Consider the following 20889-nt stretch of genomic DNA (forward strand, 5'->3'; position numbering starts at 1 on the left):
CCCCCCCCCCCCCCCCCCCCCCCCGTTATAATTTATTTTGTAATCTATGTATTTTGTAAACTATGTATTTTGTAAACTATTTATTTTGTAATCTATTTATTTTGTAATCTATTTATTTTATAATCTATTCATGTAATCTATGTATTTTGTAAACTATGTATTTTGTAAACTATGTATTTTGTAAACTATGTATTTTGTAAACTATTCATGTAATCTATTTATTTTGTAATCTATTTATTTTATAATCTATTCATGTAAACTATGTATTTTGTAAACTATTTATTTTGTAAACTATTCATGTAATCTATGTATTTTGTAAACTATGTATTTTGTAAACTATTTATTTTGTAAACTATGTATTTTGTAAACTATGTATTTTGTAAACTATTCATGTAAACTATGTATTTTGTAAACTATTTATTACATTAAGCGTGATATTTAGAGTAAAGTTTGCTAAACTCAGGAATAAAACCGTCGTTACAATATGATTCGGTACAACAGAATGTACAAGACATTGGCGAGTCACGTGGTCCCTTCTCCCCCGACTCCAAGAAGAAACAGTCATTTGTCCGGCAGTCTTCAACCACCATTCTTTGATACAGGTCGACTCGCTGGTACATCTGAAATACAATGGGGGAAGATGAAGCTAAATAAATGGGACTTATATTTGTTATATTTGTTTACTAATCAGAGGTGTAATGGACAGTTTATTTCTAAAAGCTTTATCACATAAATTGGATAAGGGGTATATTTTGTCTGTTTGTTAACTTGCCTGGTTTTGAACTTGGTGGTTCATTTCTAAAACCATAAAACACGAAATCTCTTGGCTTTTTGCCATTACTTAATAAGCTGTTAGTGGGAATTATTAATCTGCTTGTTCTTGTGTCGTGGACTGAATAATAAACAGAGGCCTGTCTGCTACCAGACTATGCACATTCAATGTAAAAAAGTAGTTAAAGCAACTTGTGCTGACTAAATTTCAACCAATCTTCATAACACATCGTAGCTTTCGTTGTAGGATTTCATTGTTTCAATGCTCACCCTTTGGTAACGTTTCTAGCTCCTTGTTTATCTTGAATTATACTGGTCATACAATACTGAGCTGTAACAGGACACGCCATGGATTCTTGTTTAGAACACGATTCGTCTGTACACGTCTCACACGAAAAGGCTGAAATAAACATTATACCAATGAAACAAGAAAGTGTCGACATGTGAATATAATAGGTACCAACGGCGTTTCCACGACCCCCCCCCCCCTCATCTCCACCAGAAAAAAGGCTGTTTCGGCTTTGTTCCCCCACCCCCACCCACACTTTCAATGTTCTTCAATCAGTAGATGATATCAAAAGTGAATTCACGAGGAACATCGGGAATCGTTTGCATATACCATACATGACTTCGTACCTCTTTTATTTGTACTTTAGTCTGTCTAACAATCACAATGACTGCGAGTTAATCCTCTTCAACTTTGAACAAAGATTAATATTAGATAAATTTTACTGACCTTCTGATGTTGTTGTTGCTCGAATCGTTGTGGTCGTTGGTTTAGCGGTCGATGTTGTTGGTTGCGCCGTTGATGTCGTTGGTTGCGCCGTTGAGGTAGTTGGTTGCGCCGTTGAGGTAGTTGGTGCCGTTGTGGTTATTGGTTGTGCCTTTGTGGTCGTTGGTTGAACCTTTGTGGTCGTAGGTCGAACCTTTGATGTCGATAGTGGCGCCGTAGACGTTGTTGGTTGAACCGTAGAAGTAGATGTACTAGCTAACACGGTAGACGGTTGTTCTGTAGAGGTAGTGACAGGTTGGTGTGTTGTGGTTAGCGAGGAAGTTTGAGGTAAAGTTGTAGTCGAGTTCTCAGATTTTCTGGGTATAACCACAGAAGTATTTTTTTCATTAGTGTCAATAGATATAAAGGTTCCAGTACCTAAAATTAACATTGAAATATATTACATGGTGATAGGGGTTGAGGGAAGACAACTCAGAAATTGTACTATCTTGATATAGCTGAAAGGGGACTGATTGCATGTTTGTAATTATTGGGGCGTGTTTTTGGGGTTCCCATTAGCTGCTGGTCCACAAAACAGCTAAACGGATAAGAAGAACATCAAGCACTGGGTACCATGGTTATTAATAAAACAAGCGAACTGTATACTGATGGATGGGCTGACTGACAAAGGTGACGGTACGTCCACAAAATAATGTTGAAATATATAAATTAAAATATACATACTGTTTGCTGTAGATGTGATATATTCGTGCCATTGCGCATGTTTCTTTTGATCAACTAACCCCAGTACTTCCGCTAGTTTATGGTAAGGACACGTTGCTCCCCCTCCGCCTAAACCTATATTGACGTTGATGGAGATGCTAATGGGCGGGATGACAACATTGTTACAACAACCACAGCTGGTACACCCGCATGAGCCTCCACATCCAGGCTTGTCTGGTTTATCCGGTTTGTCTGGTTTATCTGGTTTGTCGGGTTTATTCGGTTTGTCTGGTTTATCCGGCTTGCCGGGTTTATCTGGTTTGTCGGGTTTATTCGGTTTGTCTGGTTTATCCGGCTTGCCGGGTTTATCTGGCTTGTCAGGCTTGTCGGGTTTATCTGGCTTGTCAGGCTTGTCGGGTTTATCTGGCTTGTCGGGTTTATCCGGCTTGTCAGGTTTATCTGGCTTGTCAGGTTTATCTGGCTTGTCGGGTTTATCTGGTTTGTCGGGTTTCTCGCAACTAGGTTTGCCACATCCTGGCTTGTCGGGTTTTCCGGGTTTATCCGGTTTATTGGGCTTGTCAGGCTTTCCACAACTAGGCTTTCCACAGCCAGGCTTATCGGGTTTTCCGGGTTTATCTGGCTTTCCGGGTTTGTCTGGTTTCTCACAACTCGGTTTGCCACATCCAGGCTTTCCAGGTTTATCTGGTTTTCCAGGTTTGTCCGGCTTTCCACAACCAGGTTTTCCACACCCAGGCTTGTCCGGTTTTCCCTGATTGCAAGGCTTCCAGGGCTTATGATTTCCGTCACAGCCAGGTTTGCATGGTTTCCCATGTTCTTTGGATTTGCTTCCCTTTTCTTTGGATTTGCTATCCTTTTCTTTTGAATGGCTACACTTTTCTTTAGACTTGCTATCTTTTTCTTTGGAATGGCTACACGATTCTTTGGAGTGACTGCCCTTCTCCTTAGACTTGCTATCTTTTTCTTTGGAATGGCTACACGATTCTTTGGAATGACTGCCCTTCTCCTTAGACTTGCTATCTTTTTCTTTGGAATGGCTACACGATTCTTTGGAATGACTGCCCTTCTCCTTCGATTTGCTACCCTTTTCTTTGGACTTAGATTTGCTTCCTTTTTCCTTGGACTTGGATTTGCTGCCCTTTTTGGAGATGATTTCAATAATTTTATTTATGGATTTCGTGGACTTATAAGTAGGGGCTTCTGTGGGAGTAGAAGTTGGCGCCCTTGTGCTTGGTTCTTGAGTTGTGTCCCTTGTTGTTGCTACAGGAGTTGTTTCTCTTGATGTTGCTACAGGAGTTGTCTCTCTTGATGTTGCTACAGGAGTTGTCTCTATTGTTGTTGATGCAGACGTTGGCTGTGGAGAAGGCTTTGTCGTGATTCTTTCTCGCACAGTCGTTGACCGAGTTGGCCTGGCTGTTGTGGGTCGCCTTTCGTGAGTAGCTGGCTTCTTATGTTCTTTCGTACCTGGTTTTTCTCTAGAAGGACCTTTATGGCTCTTCGAACCTGATTTTTCTTTTGAAGGACCTCTATGGCTTTTCGAACCTGATTTTTGTCTGGAAGGGCCTCTATGCTCCTTAGAATGATGTGGCGGTGGAGGTTCGACACGTTCTTGAGGGATTTCTGAAATAAAAGTTAATCAGACAATTATAAATTGATGAGTAAAAACAGTGTTCACAAACAGAATGTTCACAGAGCTATGAGAACTCCCAACACATTTCACAATATAAACAGCACACGAAAACACACGCATGCATAACCACATGAACATAGAACCAAAAGAATGGATCCGGAGTGTGATATCCCCATTAAAGAAAGCCTCAAAAGAAAACTACTGAAAAACACAAACTAGTAAACATGCTAAGAAACATGACTATAAGTCAAACGATTGGATCCGGGACCGGGTGTGAATTATCGCAATAAAGATAAGTTTACTTACCGTCCATTATAATGGTGTCCATGTTGCACAAATCTTTCTCACAGCAATACGAACATTGGTCTCCTTCTAGAAAAAACCCACTGTTACATCTCTCGGTGTTGTTACTAGACCAACCCTGACAGGTCTGAAAGTCATACAAATATAGCATCCAATACACCTAGGCCAGTGCACCAAATAATACAACTTATTTGTCGATATTATGACTTCAAAGAAAGATACAAACAGCCAAGGCGTATAAGCATGGTATCTGTGTACCAGGCATTCGTGGGTTAAACCTTTAGCTAACTTAGTAAGTAAATCATTTACAACTACGACTGTCTATACTTTAAAGATCTAGACATCAGTTCAATTTTGAGAAGATATTTGAGCTTTTAAGCAACATCTTTCAAAATTGATAATTTGAAACAATTTCACACGCTATAATATCAAATATATATGTGTATGATTTCTAGAAAATATATCTTACCGATTTGTCCACACATCCCAGAGAATGGTGCAAATCACCATCTCCTTTTAACACTGACGAAAAACAAACCTACAATGAAAACGTCGTCAGTAATAAGACTAACCAAGATCATCAAAATGCTGGTTGTTTTTTTTTCGTTTATGAATGACAATTTAAATTGTATAAGTGAAAACCCAAGAGAAGTTTTCATACAAGTGTACTACGTAATGCAAATTGCCGAAACGTTGTATATTCAGTTATCATTAAGTATAAATTAGATAATGTAGTATAATACTAAAATATCATATTTTGTTATTTAATGGCAATGTAAATTGTAGAAACGTTGTGTAGAATAAAACGCGGGAGTAGTATATCATATAAACTGATCATGACAATGTAAATTGTAGAAACGTTGTGTAGAATAAAACTAGAGTAATATACTATATAAACTGATGTTGACAATGTAAATTATAGAAACGTTGTGTACAAATTAACTCAGTAGTATATCATATAAACTGATGTTGACAATGTAAATTATAGAAACGTTGTGTAGAATAAAACCCAGGAGTAGTATATCATATAAACTTATCATGACAATGTAAATTGTAGAAACGTTGTGTAGAATAAAACTAGAGTAATATACTATATAAACTGATGTTGACAATGTAAATTATAGAAACGTTGTGTACAAATTAACTCAGTAGTATATCATATAAACTGATGTTGACAATGTAAATTATAGAAACGTTGTGTACAAATTAACTCAGGAGTAGTATATCATATAAACTGATGATGACAATGTAAATTATAGAAACGTTGGGTACAATAAAACCCAGGAGTAGTATATCATATAAACTGATGATGACAATGTAAATTATAGAAACGTTGTGTACAAATTAACTCAGGAGTAGTGTATCATATAAACTGATGATGACAATGTAAATTATAGAAACCTCGTGTACAATACAAACCATGAGTTTAAAATTGTCCTGGTTATTGATGTAAAATGTTGAAAAACTTTGATAGTCAAATATAATTGGCCCACCTGAGATTTGGAACAAGTTACTTCTTCAAACAAACAGTCCTCGACATCTTCTGGGTCGTCACACTGGTAACATTTTAAATATGGTGAACCGGATGGAGCAGCTATCACCAGACCTACAACAAGACACGGACTTATAATCCAAGTGAACTTGATGTAAAGGTTTGCTTTTCAATACATAATTGAAAAAGAAGTAGCCGTAGTTTCAACAGAAAGACATTAGCCTCATGAGCTCCAAACACGCTACGGCCTAGCACAATGTTAAGTGTTGGACTATGCGATGACTGTCCTCAATATTACAAGAATTTTAAAATGTTTTCTAGTCTTCAGGATCACCAGAAACATGTAGGAACCATTTCTATCAATCCAATTTATCATATAATGTTTGTAATTCCCTTTCTTCAAATAGTGGTTTATAACAACCACCGTAAATTTTGCAGTAAGGTACTAATATTTGATTTTGAACGAACCCGTAAATGGTCGGATATTCATTACAAAAACGAAACACAAAGTTACATTTTAAGTTTAAGTCTAAAACGTTGCGAATTAAATTATTAGTGATATTTCTGATTCGAATATCATATCCACAGTTTCGAATGTAAAACTACTTCAAATAAAAACCAAGCCTGATTTAGTTGACTGTTGTTGTAGAAGTTGTTTGTAATAAGTAAAAACATCGTTACCTATAAAACAGAATAGAACTGTCAGATAGAGGCGTGGTGATCTCAACATGTTGGTAGTGGTGATCCTACCCTACCTACTACCTTCACTGACTCTTACTGATACTCACTTTTACTCTTACTTTTTATCTCTGTACAATCCTCCTTTAGCTTAACGTTCAATGTAATAAAATAAAACGAGTTTTACGTCATATTTTTGATTTTTCTACTATTGATTGCGCCGTAGAAATGAAATGGAGTATTACATCGTTCTGTTTGCACGTGATTGAACTAATGAGATGTTTTATAGGCTAGTTTTCTAATAAAGACAGTTGGCCGAAAGAAGAATGAAAACGCTGTGAAATGAAGGAAATGTCTTTAGACAGCAGAATGAGCCTCACAAAATATCGTGTTAATATCAAGCAGAAAGACAGTTATTTTTGTCGAAACACAGCGTTGATAGATCATTACAGAGACAGATTCGTACCTCAAAAACGGAAATTCTATAGCTCAGATAATCAATAATAGCGTTCACAGCTCATCGTCGAAATTTGAGCCTTCAATTCCACTTGTGTACGGAACTATCCGCGTTTTAAAGTTAAAAAGACGACTCGTCTTTTCTTGCGACTCTGACATATATAGTTTGTGGTATATTTGAAGGAATTATGAGATTTCCGTACTTTTCTAGTACTTCTTACTTTTTACAAGACCTAAATGTACCCTTTAATGTCTAATATCTTTTAACTGTTCAGTCAGCCCTTATTGACAATCAGAAGGCAAACACGTTTTTCGGAAAGTTCCCACGTGGTCATTATAAAGGGCGTATCTATATATTATATCGGTAAAAAGGGTAGGTGTATCTGTAAACACCAGGGTAATCTATATTAAAGAATAGATAGGTTGTTAGGTTGATTTTTAACTTGTAATTGACAGAAACAGTCCAATGCCCCTTTTTCTGTGCACATTACATTTATTTTCATATGTAAATGTCGTCATTTATGTTTTGGGGGTATTTGGAGAGGTGTGGGGTGGTAACACATACTTTAATTTAATAAAATAAACAATAATTATGCTGGACCCTTGAGACTGTCGACCAATATTTCAACTCGACGCCCAGAATTCTCTTTGATTGAAGAGTAAAGGAGGTAATAATTACTTTGGTCAGAAACTCGGTTACGACATCAAAACATTCCTCTATCACTGAGACACATTCTCATCTGATTTGCTTTTTGTTTATGATTTATTAGTTCATAATATACCATAGATCTTTCCAGAGGCTTATTTCTAGGTATATGTGGTTGGAAGCCAACACCGTATCGACACACGGGAGCACTGGCAGTGACATCAGAATAGGGGATTCGAACCAAGCAGACGACAATCTAACCAGTTTTTTGTTATCACGAGGAAACATCCGCTACTACCTGAGCTATAACACTACTATGCTAGGTTAGTCCAGTCCATGGCGCCTTGATTATCATTTGCCATATAAGGGCGTCGTTCAAATTAATTGGGTACGTTTCTTTACTGCGGACCAATGACGGTAAAACATATTTTGAACTTTCAAAAATATGTTTACGGTGATATTTTGTTCGTAGAAGAGAAGGAATCTGGGTCGAATCAATAAGTTATTTAAATATTAACATTTTCTGATTGAGCCAATCTCATTGTTACCACCTTCGAACTGAATACACTGTTATCGGTGCCTTGGATTTCCAGATTCTTGCTTTGCCGTTTCTTTGTGGTCATTGGAGAAGTGTAGTTCGTAATAGTTGTGAAAGGGAAATAACTCCCCATGGTTTGACCAGTTTCGGTCTAACGATTAAATGAAAAGAGGTGAGTTTTACATCATACTTTTCTGCACATGGTTGGGATTACGATGACTGGAAAATTCATGCAGTTTACAAAGAGTTTGCCAGGATAGCGACATAAGTTGAATAACTAAAAAGGTTGATGTTTCTATCAATCAAAGTTCAATCATTATTTTGTGGTTTTGTTCTTCATGTACTCCAGAACAACATTGCCAGTAACATTTCACTGAGGTAAATCATTAGAGTTCTTTCACTCATGAACATGTATAGGATTTAAAACGTTATTTTACCCGGTTCCCCTTGTCAGTGATGTAGGTCCGAGGGTCGGACTTGGAAAATGGGCTATTCATTTAGTTGGGACAATAAACCGAGGCCCCGTGTGCTACAGGCTGTGCACGTTAAAGATCTCTCGACAGTTGGAAATCAAAAAAGAGAAGGCTGATGCCACTGTCGTGGCAAGATTATCCCCATTGCACATTGCATGGAGTGGCTCGACTTCAATAGCCCAATTAGGAGCAGAAGAATAGGACGTAAAACTCCATTTGAGTTTAGTTTCAGTTCAATTACCTGTTTTCAACAAGTTTCAACTCAGTTTCTACCTATGATTTTTATTAGTACCATGATATTTTGTATCGTCAATATAAATCTAACCCTTTGTAAAATGTGTCATTATTTTGTACAGCATCATATTTCTTTTTAAAAATGTCAAAATAGATTTATATTGTAACACAATAGTCAAGTCATCTTATATATATTCTAATTTAATTACTGTATCTTATCATCCAGCTACGTTTTTGACAGGTGGGGATGGGGGTCGAGAGGTAATGGTGATTGTGACAGTCAGGCAGCATGGTGAGATCTTCGGAGGAGGGAAATGTATTACTGACAGGTGGGGGTGGGGGTAGGGTGGGGTTGGGAGGAAGTGATGGTGATTGTGACAGGCAGGCAGCACGATTACCAACCATTGGTGTGGGGTTAGTAATGAAATGGTTGATTGATATACCCAAATAGAAAATGTTGTGAATTTTTTAGGAATTTGATGGTTTTCATCTCACATGTAGAAGGAATATTAAAGTTGGTTCAAGGCTGGTGATTAAATGGATTTCAGATTCGACACGCACTTTTTCCAAATTGTCTCTTAATCAACTGAAAGGTCGTAGATTTCTCAGGTTGATTAAATTTTGCCAACGGGTGGCTAGCGGCGACTGCGATTGCTCAGCCGGTCAGCTGTATCTTTCTATTTATCGTAGCGAGATGGTTCCTGCTTTAAGTGACAATTCTTCTAGGTGGCATTTTTTCAGAATGATCCAGAATGGTGATACTGACACCTAATCCAGATTATTATCTACCCGATACCAGTGATTATAGATATTATGTCGAGGTCGGGGTCCAATTAGTAACTTCATTCACCAGGTATTACCTTTGGTCTGGGTCGGCTCTGGTTTCTTTTTAGAATTATCATCGTGAGATCAGGGTCGGGTCTAGATACCTGTGCCCTATATATTTCTTTTATTCTGGGGTAGGATCGTATTACCCCTACACTTTATTTTAATTGTTCAAAGACTGGGTCTGATTTCTCTTGCCCTATTATTAGTCCTTATTTAGGGTAAGATTTAGACTTACCAACTCAATTATAGTTTAAATACACGATACATGATAGCATATAGTCAGGAAGTTGCGGTCCACCAAAAGGCAGAATTTTTAAATCAATATTGTCAGATATCAAATAGTGTGAATGGTATTCTGGAAAGTGACGTCAGAACTTGGTAAATATTTTAACCATCGACGTCGAACTTAACATCGTAATGTTGCATTATAGAAGCTATATATTGTGTCCACGATACACATTTAAAGGCTAGACAGCTTCTTTTCGATATTTTGATATGTTTTTCAAGTTAGACTGACGTATACATTAACTGGGCTTGTTATTTTTTAGTCAGTTATATCTGATTTAGATGTATAAATTGGACACGTGTATCGATGTTGATATTTATAGGCGATTAAACCCCGATGATATCTCTTATATAGATTTAATATTAATTCTACATTAATTAGCTAACTTTATCGCAAAATCTGAAATTATCTTTTATCTCATCGTTAAATCTTAAATCGTTTTAACGCTTCTTATAATTTTACATAGAGAACGCCTGGTGTTGTAATACCTCCCTGATAATTCTGCTCCCCTTCTTTTCCACCTGATAACTCAACAGGTTGGGCAACAGTATAACGTATATTGCCAGTGGCTCAACTATATGAGTAAAGTCCTGTGAACTGGACCCCTCCCCGGGGATTTTTTTTTTTACAAAAGGACATAATATTGACCATGGTAGGACCCTTGCGAACCATTTTAGTTAATTTAACCATATTAGTTTTTAACCATTAAGATATTGTCATTTTAAGATAAGTTTTTTTACTGGTGGTTGAGGCTCGTGGACTTGGTTCAACCAGTCCATATGGTATAGTTGAACCACTGGTTGTTCCAGTTGTTTATAAGCCCAACCTGGAGCAAAAAAGTAAGACATACCTCATTTCCATTTCATTAAACGTTGCAAGTGATTACATTAAATTTATAGTTTAAAAGATTGTAGGGAGGTTTTCTAAATTTTGTATGTGTTGTGGGGACACTGATAGCATCAATTTGCGCCTTTTAAATTTTCAATCAGACGTCCGTGGTTCTTTTAAAAACTGTTTTATGACGCTGCTATATTTTGAGATCAAGGACGTCTTAGTTTTAGTGGAATTGCAGGATACCATCAGTGTCCCCGATGCACATAGAAATATAGAACACCTCGTTATACAATTCCGATATTAATGCTTACAGGTTTAATTTGAAAAAAAAAATGGTAGACTAAATGTTACGAGCAATTTGTGCACATGTAAGAAATTAAAAAGTGCATTAATTAGGCATGATAAAGACTCAAATTCCACCCTCTTTTCAATTCAACACTTTAATAAAAGATTTCGACACGCTTTGCCTTAATACGTGTAATCTGTTACAAATCAAAACAATAATTCAACTGAGACGAGCTGAATAGAGATTATTTTCTATAAAAATATATCTTAATATCAGCTTACTTCAACTTTTAATATTAAATTGAACACAATCACTGTACTGGAAAATATAGTTTCATATTTCCATGGCGAGGTTACAGTCTAGTAGCCCAGGAACAAGGAGGGTGATGATTCTTTACCAGCGAACACAACAGGGGTACCTGAGAGGTCTCATGGACAATTAAAATGGTAGCGTTTTGTAAACCAAATGAGGTTTGAGACGCCTGGTAAAGCTACACCTCCATCTCCTCCCTTTACATGACAGATGGAGAGTGAGAGAGTATTAGATGCGTTCAAACATAGAATAGGGGTAAAGGGTGAGGGGTGTGTTGTTTGTTTTTTTCGTAAGTTACCTGATGATAAAACATTTTGATGGACATGTTCAAAACGAACGCCAAGATTCTGCGATCTGTTCTGTAACGTGCCATGGAATCGAGAAGGTCGTCAGACAAGCGATGTAACATCTACTTGAGCGGTTTAAATGTGCAGTACTCGCGTGGCAAGGACGCATAACTCGAGGGATTGGATTTTGAAGTTTACAATTGTTTATGGACCTTTTCTTTAGTTTTCCTCACGTTTATCCGCCAGTACTTTCCAGTTGCCGTAAGATCGCAAATAGTCGCAGTATTGTGTGACGGGGCTATAATGTACAAAGTAAAGTATTAAAGACTACTCGGTCATTTATAAATAAACAAATCAAATAGGCCTTTTGTTGGAACTATTCATATATTATAATGTAAGTTTCGTGTTGCTAGAAATCTAGGTTAGGACACCAGTTGTTATTTTGTTACTGTTACAAGACTTGATTGTCATTATTCGTGAGAATTCATATATCTGGGTTAAATTCTACTTCAGGCAGACCCAAAATTAATCAAATAAAGTTTACAGTTCTATTTCTTGTTCATTGGGCTAATCAAAAAAGGCTTATGTCATATTGTTCATTATCGAACTTTACATATTCTGTGGACGATTCAAAACATACAGTGCCTACTTTATATGAGGGTAAAATAAATAATAATGGAAACCTCCTCGAAATAATGGTTTGAATATATCACACATTCAGAATGTACCATAGTTTATATACAAACGTATTCCCTATATTATTATTTACAATAACAATCACAACAGTTATAATTTAGAGAAATCCTCCATAGCAACATCAATATCCGGTTCCGGTTTTCTTTCTTCTCGTTTTGGCTTCACCTGAAACATAGATATTATATTTGTTTGTTTATTAATTTGTATTCAAGCCTGTCGTCTCAAAAGTTAAAATTGATACCATTTCATTGGTCATTACATCTTCACTATCTCATTAAGAATAAAATCAAATTTATTTCCTAACTAATAATATGACCACAGCTAAGTTACATATGCGACCAGTGGAATTCTAACAATGGTGCTAGTGGAGATATACCTGTCCAAAAGCAAGCAGAACTGTGCTCGGAACAATGGCAGTTGTCTGTAGTTTGAATAAGATATTGAAAGTAAGTCCACAATTAATTTTCACGTATTGTATTCTATTGTACAGTCCCATCAGATAATTAAAGATGCGTTCCTTATTTTTGATTAATTGGTGTTTCTAGTGAATTATCATGTATTCTTAATCATATCATTATGTTCTTCTTGCATATAATTAAGATTTTTAACCAATCATAAAATGTCCATGTATGTACAGTCTGGATAAACAAAAAAAGACTTTAGTTTATTTTCTTGATCGGTCACTCATTGGAATTCTGCTAGTAATTTTGTTCTAATTTAGCTAATTATGAATTAATTGTGAACATGTGAGACGAACTGGAATTTTTCCGTGTCATTAGATCACCTCTATATAAGTATTAGCATTTTCATTTATGGAAATAAGGGAACCCATCTTTAATGATAAAATATTAAAAAGAATTAATGAAAATCACCAATTTTGACAAATAAATTATACATTAAACAGAAATAAAAGAACAGATAGCAAAACCTTGGCTTTTAATCAATTTTATATGTTCAGCAAGATATTAAATAGCTTCTAAATTACATGTAAATTAAATGAAAACAAATAAAATAGAAATTAATTCAAACGATAAAATAAATCTTCGTTTGTCTTTTATTTTAGTTTTATTTTCTTTCACAACAAATCCATGTTTTTATAAGATTTATCACCGAGAAACAGCAATAATTAAAGACAAAATCAATTTAGAAAGATTTAGAATATCTTTGATAGAATAAAATACGGTTCCTAGATATCACAAACACGAGATAATATTATGGAATAAGCTTTCTAGGTTGGTTGGTAGATGCCATCTGGGCTTTTTCACACTTTTATACCTCTTCACTATTTTAAAGTAGCGTCACAAGCAGCAGGAGGTGTTTGTGCGTGTGCGTGTGCGTGTGCGTGTGTGGGGGGTGGGGAGGGATTCTTGGCCTACACATTAAGAATAGGCTTCGATGCTTAATCAAGAACTTTATTCGACCTACCTTCTGTGTAACTGGTTTCTGTTGAGATTTTTGACCATCTTGAGCTGTTTTTATAACTTTATGTCTAAAACTATCATAGCCTTTATCTAAATCTTCAGTTTGAGCTTTATTTATCTGGTTTAACTGAAAATAGAAAATGTATACAAGGAACTCATTGCCGGGTTATAACTGAAGCTTCTCTCTAATGGACACTGTAGATGTATTGATGTTGGCAGGGCGTGTAAACTGTGACTGCGTTTTTTAGCTAGGGTTCCCTCTCGGAGAGTTCCCTAGCTAGCAATGTTTATGTGGTATTCTTTCTATTCTTCTCGTGTCTGGGCATACGCACAATATAGTCGCTGGATTATATCATATCTGCATACAATTGAGATAGACCTGGTATGTTTCACCCACTTTACTCTACGACTTGCCAAATTGTCCGGTCCGGACAAAACTACTCGTGTTAAAGAAATACTGAGAGTTCGATCTGATATGGTTGAATTTTGTAATTGTAAAAAAGGATAAATGACAAAGCCAGCTGTGGAACTCGACAAGATAAAAAGATTTATTATGAAGTTACCAACTGACAGAATATCAATATTATCATCAAACAGTACACAGATATCATTTATCAAACATGGAATACTGTGACAGGTTCAATCTTGGTAGGAGCATTATAGTTTAAGTGATACAGTCGTCTAAATATTTATAGATCAAATTCAGCTTTCACTTGACAAATATTCGAACAAACCCTTTACAATTTCTCAAGATTATGTACTTTGTTAGTAAAGAAGTGTGTTATACCATATTATATATTCCCTTATGCTCTCCCTTCTAAATATCGTTCAAATTTTATGTTCATTAAAAGTTAAAACAATCTCTTTAATCGTTAAATATCAAAATACAGCCGTAAGATTGTCCATGAAATAAAGTACGATAACTTGTCGTCTACCAACAAACCAACAAAACCCAACAAGGTACAGTCTTCAGTGCGGAATTGTCGATACGACAGCATTTAAAAGAAATACAACGTGATATGACCCGTACCCCGTGCATCGCCTCTTCTATTTTCTACTGTATTGATACTACAGCACCGGACACCATCTATCGTCCATTCGCACCTTAAGGGAACGTAATAATTCAAATAATAAAATAAGCAATACATCAGACCCAACGATTTTAGCAAAATAACAAAAATAAAAATCATTTGTCAATATTTCAATATTGGACAGTTCTGTTGTCAGTTATAGTAATAAAACTATTGAAGTGAAATGAAGTATTAACGCTTTAAATTGATGAGATTATTCCAACCCATTCCCTCCATTCTTTACCTTAATTGATAGTAATTACTGAAATGGAACGAAACTTTATTTACGTTTCACTTACAACTACGGTTTATTTTACCTTCCGTCAACAAACAAAAAGATCGTATTGCTGTAATAACAATTAGAGCTCGTCTAAAAATACGGCGCTTTCTGGTAGATTACAATTTCTGAAAGTTTCTGTTTTTGTACCATTAAATACTATGGTAGGGCGATGAGAGAAACACATCGAAGCTTTGCATACATCATTAACCAGCGATTCTTTAACAATAACGTTAAGCTGTATCTATGTTTGTAATGCTTATGTTGCTGGAAAACCAAACAGAAAGCATAAGAACAGTCTCTGATTCACTAGTCAGGCTAGAATCAGGGAGGTGTGTTGCCTTTAACTACAAGGTATACCACTGTTAGTATTGATAATTCTATAATATATGAATAAATCTGGATTATCAAATTCTTAAAGGTCACAGAGTAAAGAACAGTACAGCACCTTCGTAAGGGTGGGGTCCGTGGTGGCTGGGCCCCAGCAAGTGAGACTTAAGCCCCAGTAAAAACTTCTTCAGTTCAGCATAGATTTATTTACAGTGTCTTTGTACAAAATCAAAAAGATATAGATTTTGATATTATCTTGGCACCTCAAAAATGTCAGAAATGAGTTCTCTGGGCCTTTAATTCTTCGAAATTTCTAAATCTGAGCCCCAGCACCAATTCATTCCTGGTGACTGGGCTGAAGGCTCGAATTTTCAAGTTTAACCATTATAGTTGATTAATAGGCAACTGGTAATTCCTTAGTGACGTCATTTAAATATCACAGCGACATTGTGTCAATATTCTATTTAAAACAGTGTTCTTGAAGCCAATGAGAAAGTAAATTTGATTTAAGTTAAGAAAGTGTTCTTGAAGATAAGGAAACGGTAAATCTGTAATTGTGTTTGTCTCAAGTCATTATCCCCCATTAGTCGCTCTTAAAATATATCGTTTATTATCGTCTATTTTTACTCACATTATCTTTTTACAGCCATAATCTATTTACAGATAATCACATTGAACATGGACTCAGATCAGGTTTTTTCAATCGGTTTCGTGCTAAATTACAAGCATTTTTATAGGACGGTGATGATGGTGATAACTAACGCCCTCGTGTATAAACCATTTGAATAGGTGTTCTTGTTGTTTGTTGTGTGTTTGCTAGTTTTTAGTCAATGACAATCGAATGTCAATTTAAACAGTTTCAATAGTTAGAAAGATCCATTTCAAGAAGAACATGTAATTGTTTTATTCTTTTATAATATTATAATCCGTACTATGCTATCAACACAACCTATTATATATCATGATATCCAACTGTATCATACAGTAATATTATACTATCTCCCTCTATCTTATCTCATCCCTATATTATACCATCTTACTAATGCACATCTCAACTATTCCTTCCTATTCTATCCTAATATCTTATAGCACCTTATATACCTACACTATCATCATATCTTATTCCATCACAACCTCCCCATACCCTCTACTCCATTTCATACCCCCCCCCCCCCTCCACATTATCCCATCCCTAAACACATCCCAAATCTAGTCCTCATACCTCATTGCATCCCCAAGTTTAATGACTAAAGCTTCTTCCTATTATCCCAACCCATCCGTTCGAAACCAATTCCTTTCCCCTACTTCACCCTACCTAATCATTCTCCATAATATTCCAACCCCATGTTTAATACCATTATGGCTGAAGCTTGACTTGCCTTCAATTCCCACGACCTATCAGTCAATAAAATGAAATATGCATCATGTTTTATGCAAGAGATGAGGTAATAATAAAAATAGCAGAGAAGGAAATCTCGAGAGAGGAATCAGACCACTACTTGTTTCTATTCAATCTCTTGATTTATCACCAACATGATACCCACTATTCTTTCCGTATATTCAAGGACGTGCTTCCAATTAATTGATATGATATTAAAGTCAAGTAGGGGTAATGCTTTGTAGTGGGTAATGCTTAGCAGTGGGTAATAAGGGAAATATTTTAATGACATCGAGTACAATCACTGGTTTCCAAATAACACACTGGCTATTTGCACCGTCACCGTTTTTTCTTTTTTGTTTTTTTTAAGTGTGAAGCTATTTTGATTGTCAAGAATGATATTAAGTGACTATGTTAGGGTTAGGTAGGGATGGCCATATGTTTTTAATGCCCATTTAGCCACGGCCTTCCAATAAACGAAGAGAATGTAACTCGTTAAGGTAACAATATGTGGGGTTCGGAGTTTCATTACATTATACGCGAGTGTTTTATACCAGAAGGAATTCCGTTTTCAAAGATTTCTGAAAGCAGTCTGAATATTTATGGTTATTTATGACAGAGGACACATTGGAAAGATGTTACACTTCCGGTTTCGACTATGTCTAGCCTACAGGTTCAACGCATTTGAATTCCCTGTGTCAGTGGTAAAGAACTCAGGAAGATGCCATTGCAGATCAGGGGGGACGAGGCGCTTTGTAGTGTAGCATGAAATTTTCTGACAATTATAATTTAAGTCGTTCAATTCGGTCAGGCTATATTATCCGACATGAAAAAAACTGCAGGGAAAATCTAAGAAAATCACGAATTAGTAAGGATTTATAGAGGAAGGGTGGTAACAGTTAAAAAATTCACGAATTAGTAAGGATTTATAGAGGAAGGGTGGTAACAGTTAAAAAATTCACGAATTAGTAAGGATTTATAGGGGAGATATGGGTAATGCAATTGATCAAGGATTATGAAAGGGGTAATATAAAGAAAAGGTTGAAAAAAAAAGGTTCAGATGTTTACTAGAACATCTTCCTTTATTACCTGCTGGGAAGTGATTAGAATTTCAGGGCAATCCACACGTCTTACCGTGTTAAACACGAGATTATTGCTCTGATTCAATACATCAGGGTGATCAAATATTACCCGCTATTTTATGATCTAATAAAGAAATACACATAGAAGATCTGAAACGAGCTGTACTCAGTCCCTGGCTTATACCAATATTAATATTCTCTTACAACACATGACTCTAGCTCTATAAAATACATAAACCAAGAGGGGGATTAATGACAGTAGAGGTTTTGGTGTCATATTTATGACTGACTGGGAATACTGGTAATAGAAGATTACAAATAGAACGAGATAAATTGGAATTTTATGTCTAAATTGTTCCTGATCTTGGATATGAAATATAACTTGATGTCTGTTGGAAAGATAATAATAATAATAATAATCACTTAATTAGGGTAAGAAATAAGACCCAAAACCATTCTTGCATTTCACCAAACTTATATACATACAAACAAAATTATTTGTGGAAACATATTTTGCTGTAAAATTGATGTTTTACGTCGTACAAAAATATAACAATATAACGTCCTGATCACTGGTAGGGTTGCAAGCACCTGTTTATATCTAAAAGGGATTGTTGAGGTTCATGTACGTAATCATACTTGGGGGTTGGGAAGTTTAGTATTTCCCTTTAACTGTCTTATTATTGGGTGATCTCTTAGGTCTTAGTAAGTGGAGGGTTTCTTGTGCAAACATTCTATCGGAAGTGACGAAAAATAATTACCCTTTTTAAATTTTTAGCCACTGGTTTGGCCTTCAGTTTCTTTATTCTACTAACTTTAGTTTTATCTCCTGTATTGTTGTTGTTCTTCTTTCCTTTCTTGTTCTTACCCATCTCTAAAATATACATATATACACCCATTTAATACAGCAACAAGGCAGAGTGATGAACGTGTCTAAGAACTATGATTTACGGCCATGGTTCCAAACTTGCAAAAGCAAACACCAATGGGAACCACATACAAAAAGTCAAAATGGTAAAAAAGAAGCTGTGACGAACACTTAAAACCGTTTGCTATTGAACCGGTAGTGGTGAATAAAAACTAAACCCATGAAGAGCAATCAAGCAAGAATTAGAAGCATTTTATTTTACAGTTTTACAATTTTACATCTTAATAATGGCGATATAAGACGATCAAATTATTTACATTGAAAATAAACACTTTATAGTGTGAGCATTATCACTATTCAGTTTTCAACTAAACAAATTATAAAGCTATCAATTCATTCAAGTGGTCCCTATGTTAATCTCTATCAAATACACATGGTTGAGATTATTGAATATTTCAACTACCGGTACCCCTAAATAGGCTATATGTTGGAGTAGTCTGTTGGGGTCTTTCGTTTTGTGGGTTTTTACAGCAGGTTGTCACCATCGCCAACAAAACCCACAAAACTAACATTTAGATCTGTATTTTAACCAGTTTGATTCATGAATTGATTTACAGAGACTGAATACTTGCTTTCAATAACTACTATTATTGGCGACGAACTGAACAAATAATATTCTTTTAACTCAATTCTTCAATTGGAATATAATGAAGGTATCTTTGACAGGCTAGGGGCTTCACTTTGAAAAGTACTAGAGATAAAGTCTTTAAATAGCATTTAGTAATTGTGAGTACGAAATATATACAGCTTTATGGAACAACAATCACTGGTTAAAGTTTATGCAACGTTTCGACGTGTTTCCCCCCGTTGTCCTCAGGCACATAATGATATGGCAAGTACTATAGATAGTTGCAACTGAGTTTCATCTGCTGATTAAACAAATATCTCGACGAAAATATCCCTTTATTCTTTATCCCGTTTTCCAGTCAAGTGTCTAGAGTGTAAAACTGGATTACCACCGGTTGAATTATTCATATTCATATTCCAACGAGATTTAGTTATTCATTTTTAACCGTAGTCCTTTTCAGTCAAGTGGTCAGCGTGTTAAACAGGGATTAATCATGGTTGAATGGGGATTTGAATAATAAAAGTGACCTTATATACACGAGTTAATTTGCCTTTAATTTGGGCTATCTGTAGTCAAGTGGTCCGTGAGATAGTGTTATTGTTATAATGGTTAGAATTGAGTAAATGAATGAATGAAGTGAATGGAGTTTTCCGTCCTACTTTTCTGCACAATAGTTAGAATTGAATATGAATAATAAAATACATAGGACTTAACGAGGTTCAAAAAGGTTTTCTGGTCTGTGAATGTGCTCACTTATTGCTTCTACATGTATTTGCATGCCTTACATCTGCGGTTCCTGAAATTCTTTTACCACATACAAAATTGCAAAGGGTTTTGCATTGAATTTACAAAGTATGGTCAGTCTTTCTGGAATTGAACAAACCACAGAAGTCGGATTGGAGATTGGAATGGTGTAATAAGAAGCTTCAAATACAACGACTAAAATATCTTTGACTATCCTTAATCTAAATTCTCCTCTCCTCTCAATCAGTTGAAAGAGTTCAGCTAATCAAATGGTTGAAAAAAGTTCTTTATTCATACATTATCAAGTATTGGCGAATTTTGACATGTTTTACTCTAACAATAGAGGCCATTATCTATTTACACAATATCAAATAATCTTTCATTTACAATCTACAATGACCAGCTGACCATAGCGAGATGACCATCCTATAACAGGGTTAAACTGGCATTGCGAAACGACAAATTTTATATTGATAGTAATAATAATAGCTTGTCAGGCAAGGTAACATACACCGACTTGACCTGCTGACCATAGCGATTTGACCATCCAACTTTAACAGGATTGGACTGTCAGGCAAGTAACATACGCCGACTTGACCTGCTGACCATAGCGATGTGACCATCCAACTTTAACAGGGTGAAACTGTCGGGCAAGGTAACATACGCCGACTTGACTAGCTGACCATAGCGATGTGACCATCCAACTTTAACAGGATTGGACTGTCAGGCAAGGTAACATACGCCGATTGGCCATATTGTGTCACATAAACCCATACAGTATAGTTTTACATCAACAAAAGTAATTTTCTCCCATTAACAAAAATATTTCGATGATTGTGTTTTACATTGTCATCATCTGTTTATATAGTATACTACTCCTGGGTTTTA

The 20889-nt window shown here is 35.8% G+C and overlaps 2 protein-coding genes across 2 annotated transcripts; both read right to left on the reverse strand.

The window, feature by feature from the left end:
• Positions 1–1499: 1499 nt before the first annotated feature.
• Positions 1500–3599, reverse strand: LOTGIDRAFT_123438 (hypothetical protein; the record flags this gene model as incomplete). The annotated part of the gene is made up of 2 exons (XM_009060694.1): positions 1500–1860; positions 3409–3599. Coding segments are annotated over 2 exons (552 nt in total), but the record flags the coding sequence as incomplete, so codon positions are not given.
• Positions 3600–12293: 8694 nt separating this feature from the next.
• On the reverse strand, positions 12294–20755 carry LOTGIDRAFT_164189 (hypothetical protein; the record flags this gene model as incomplete). The annotated part of the gene is made up of 4 exons (XM_009060695.1): positions 12294–12368; positions 13629–13751; positions 18523–18635; positions 20743–20755. 4 exons carry the CDS (start codon positions 20753–20755, stop codon positions 12294–12296), a joined length of 324 nt encoding a protein of 107 aa, XP_009058943.1.
• Between the last annotated feature and the right edge of the window lie 134 nt (positions 20756–20889).

The sequence above is a fragment of the Lottia gigantea genome (genome assembly GCF_000327385.1).
Source record: "Lottia gigantea unplaced genomic scaffold LOTGIsca_44, whole genome shotgun sequence".
NCBI classification, from domain to species: domain Eukaryota; kingdom Metazoa; phylum Mollusca; class Gastropoda; family Lottiidae; genus Lottia; species Lottia gigantea.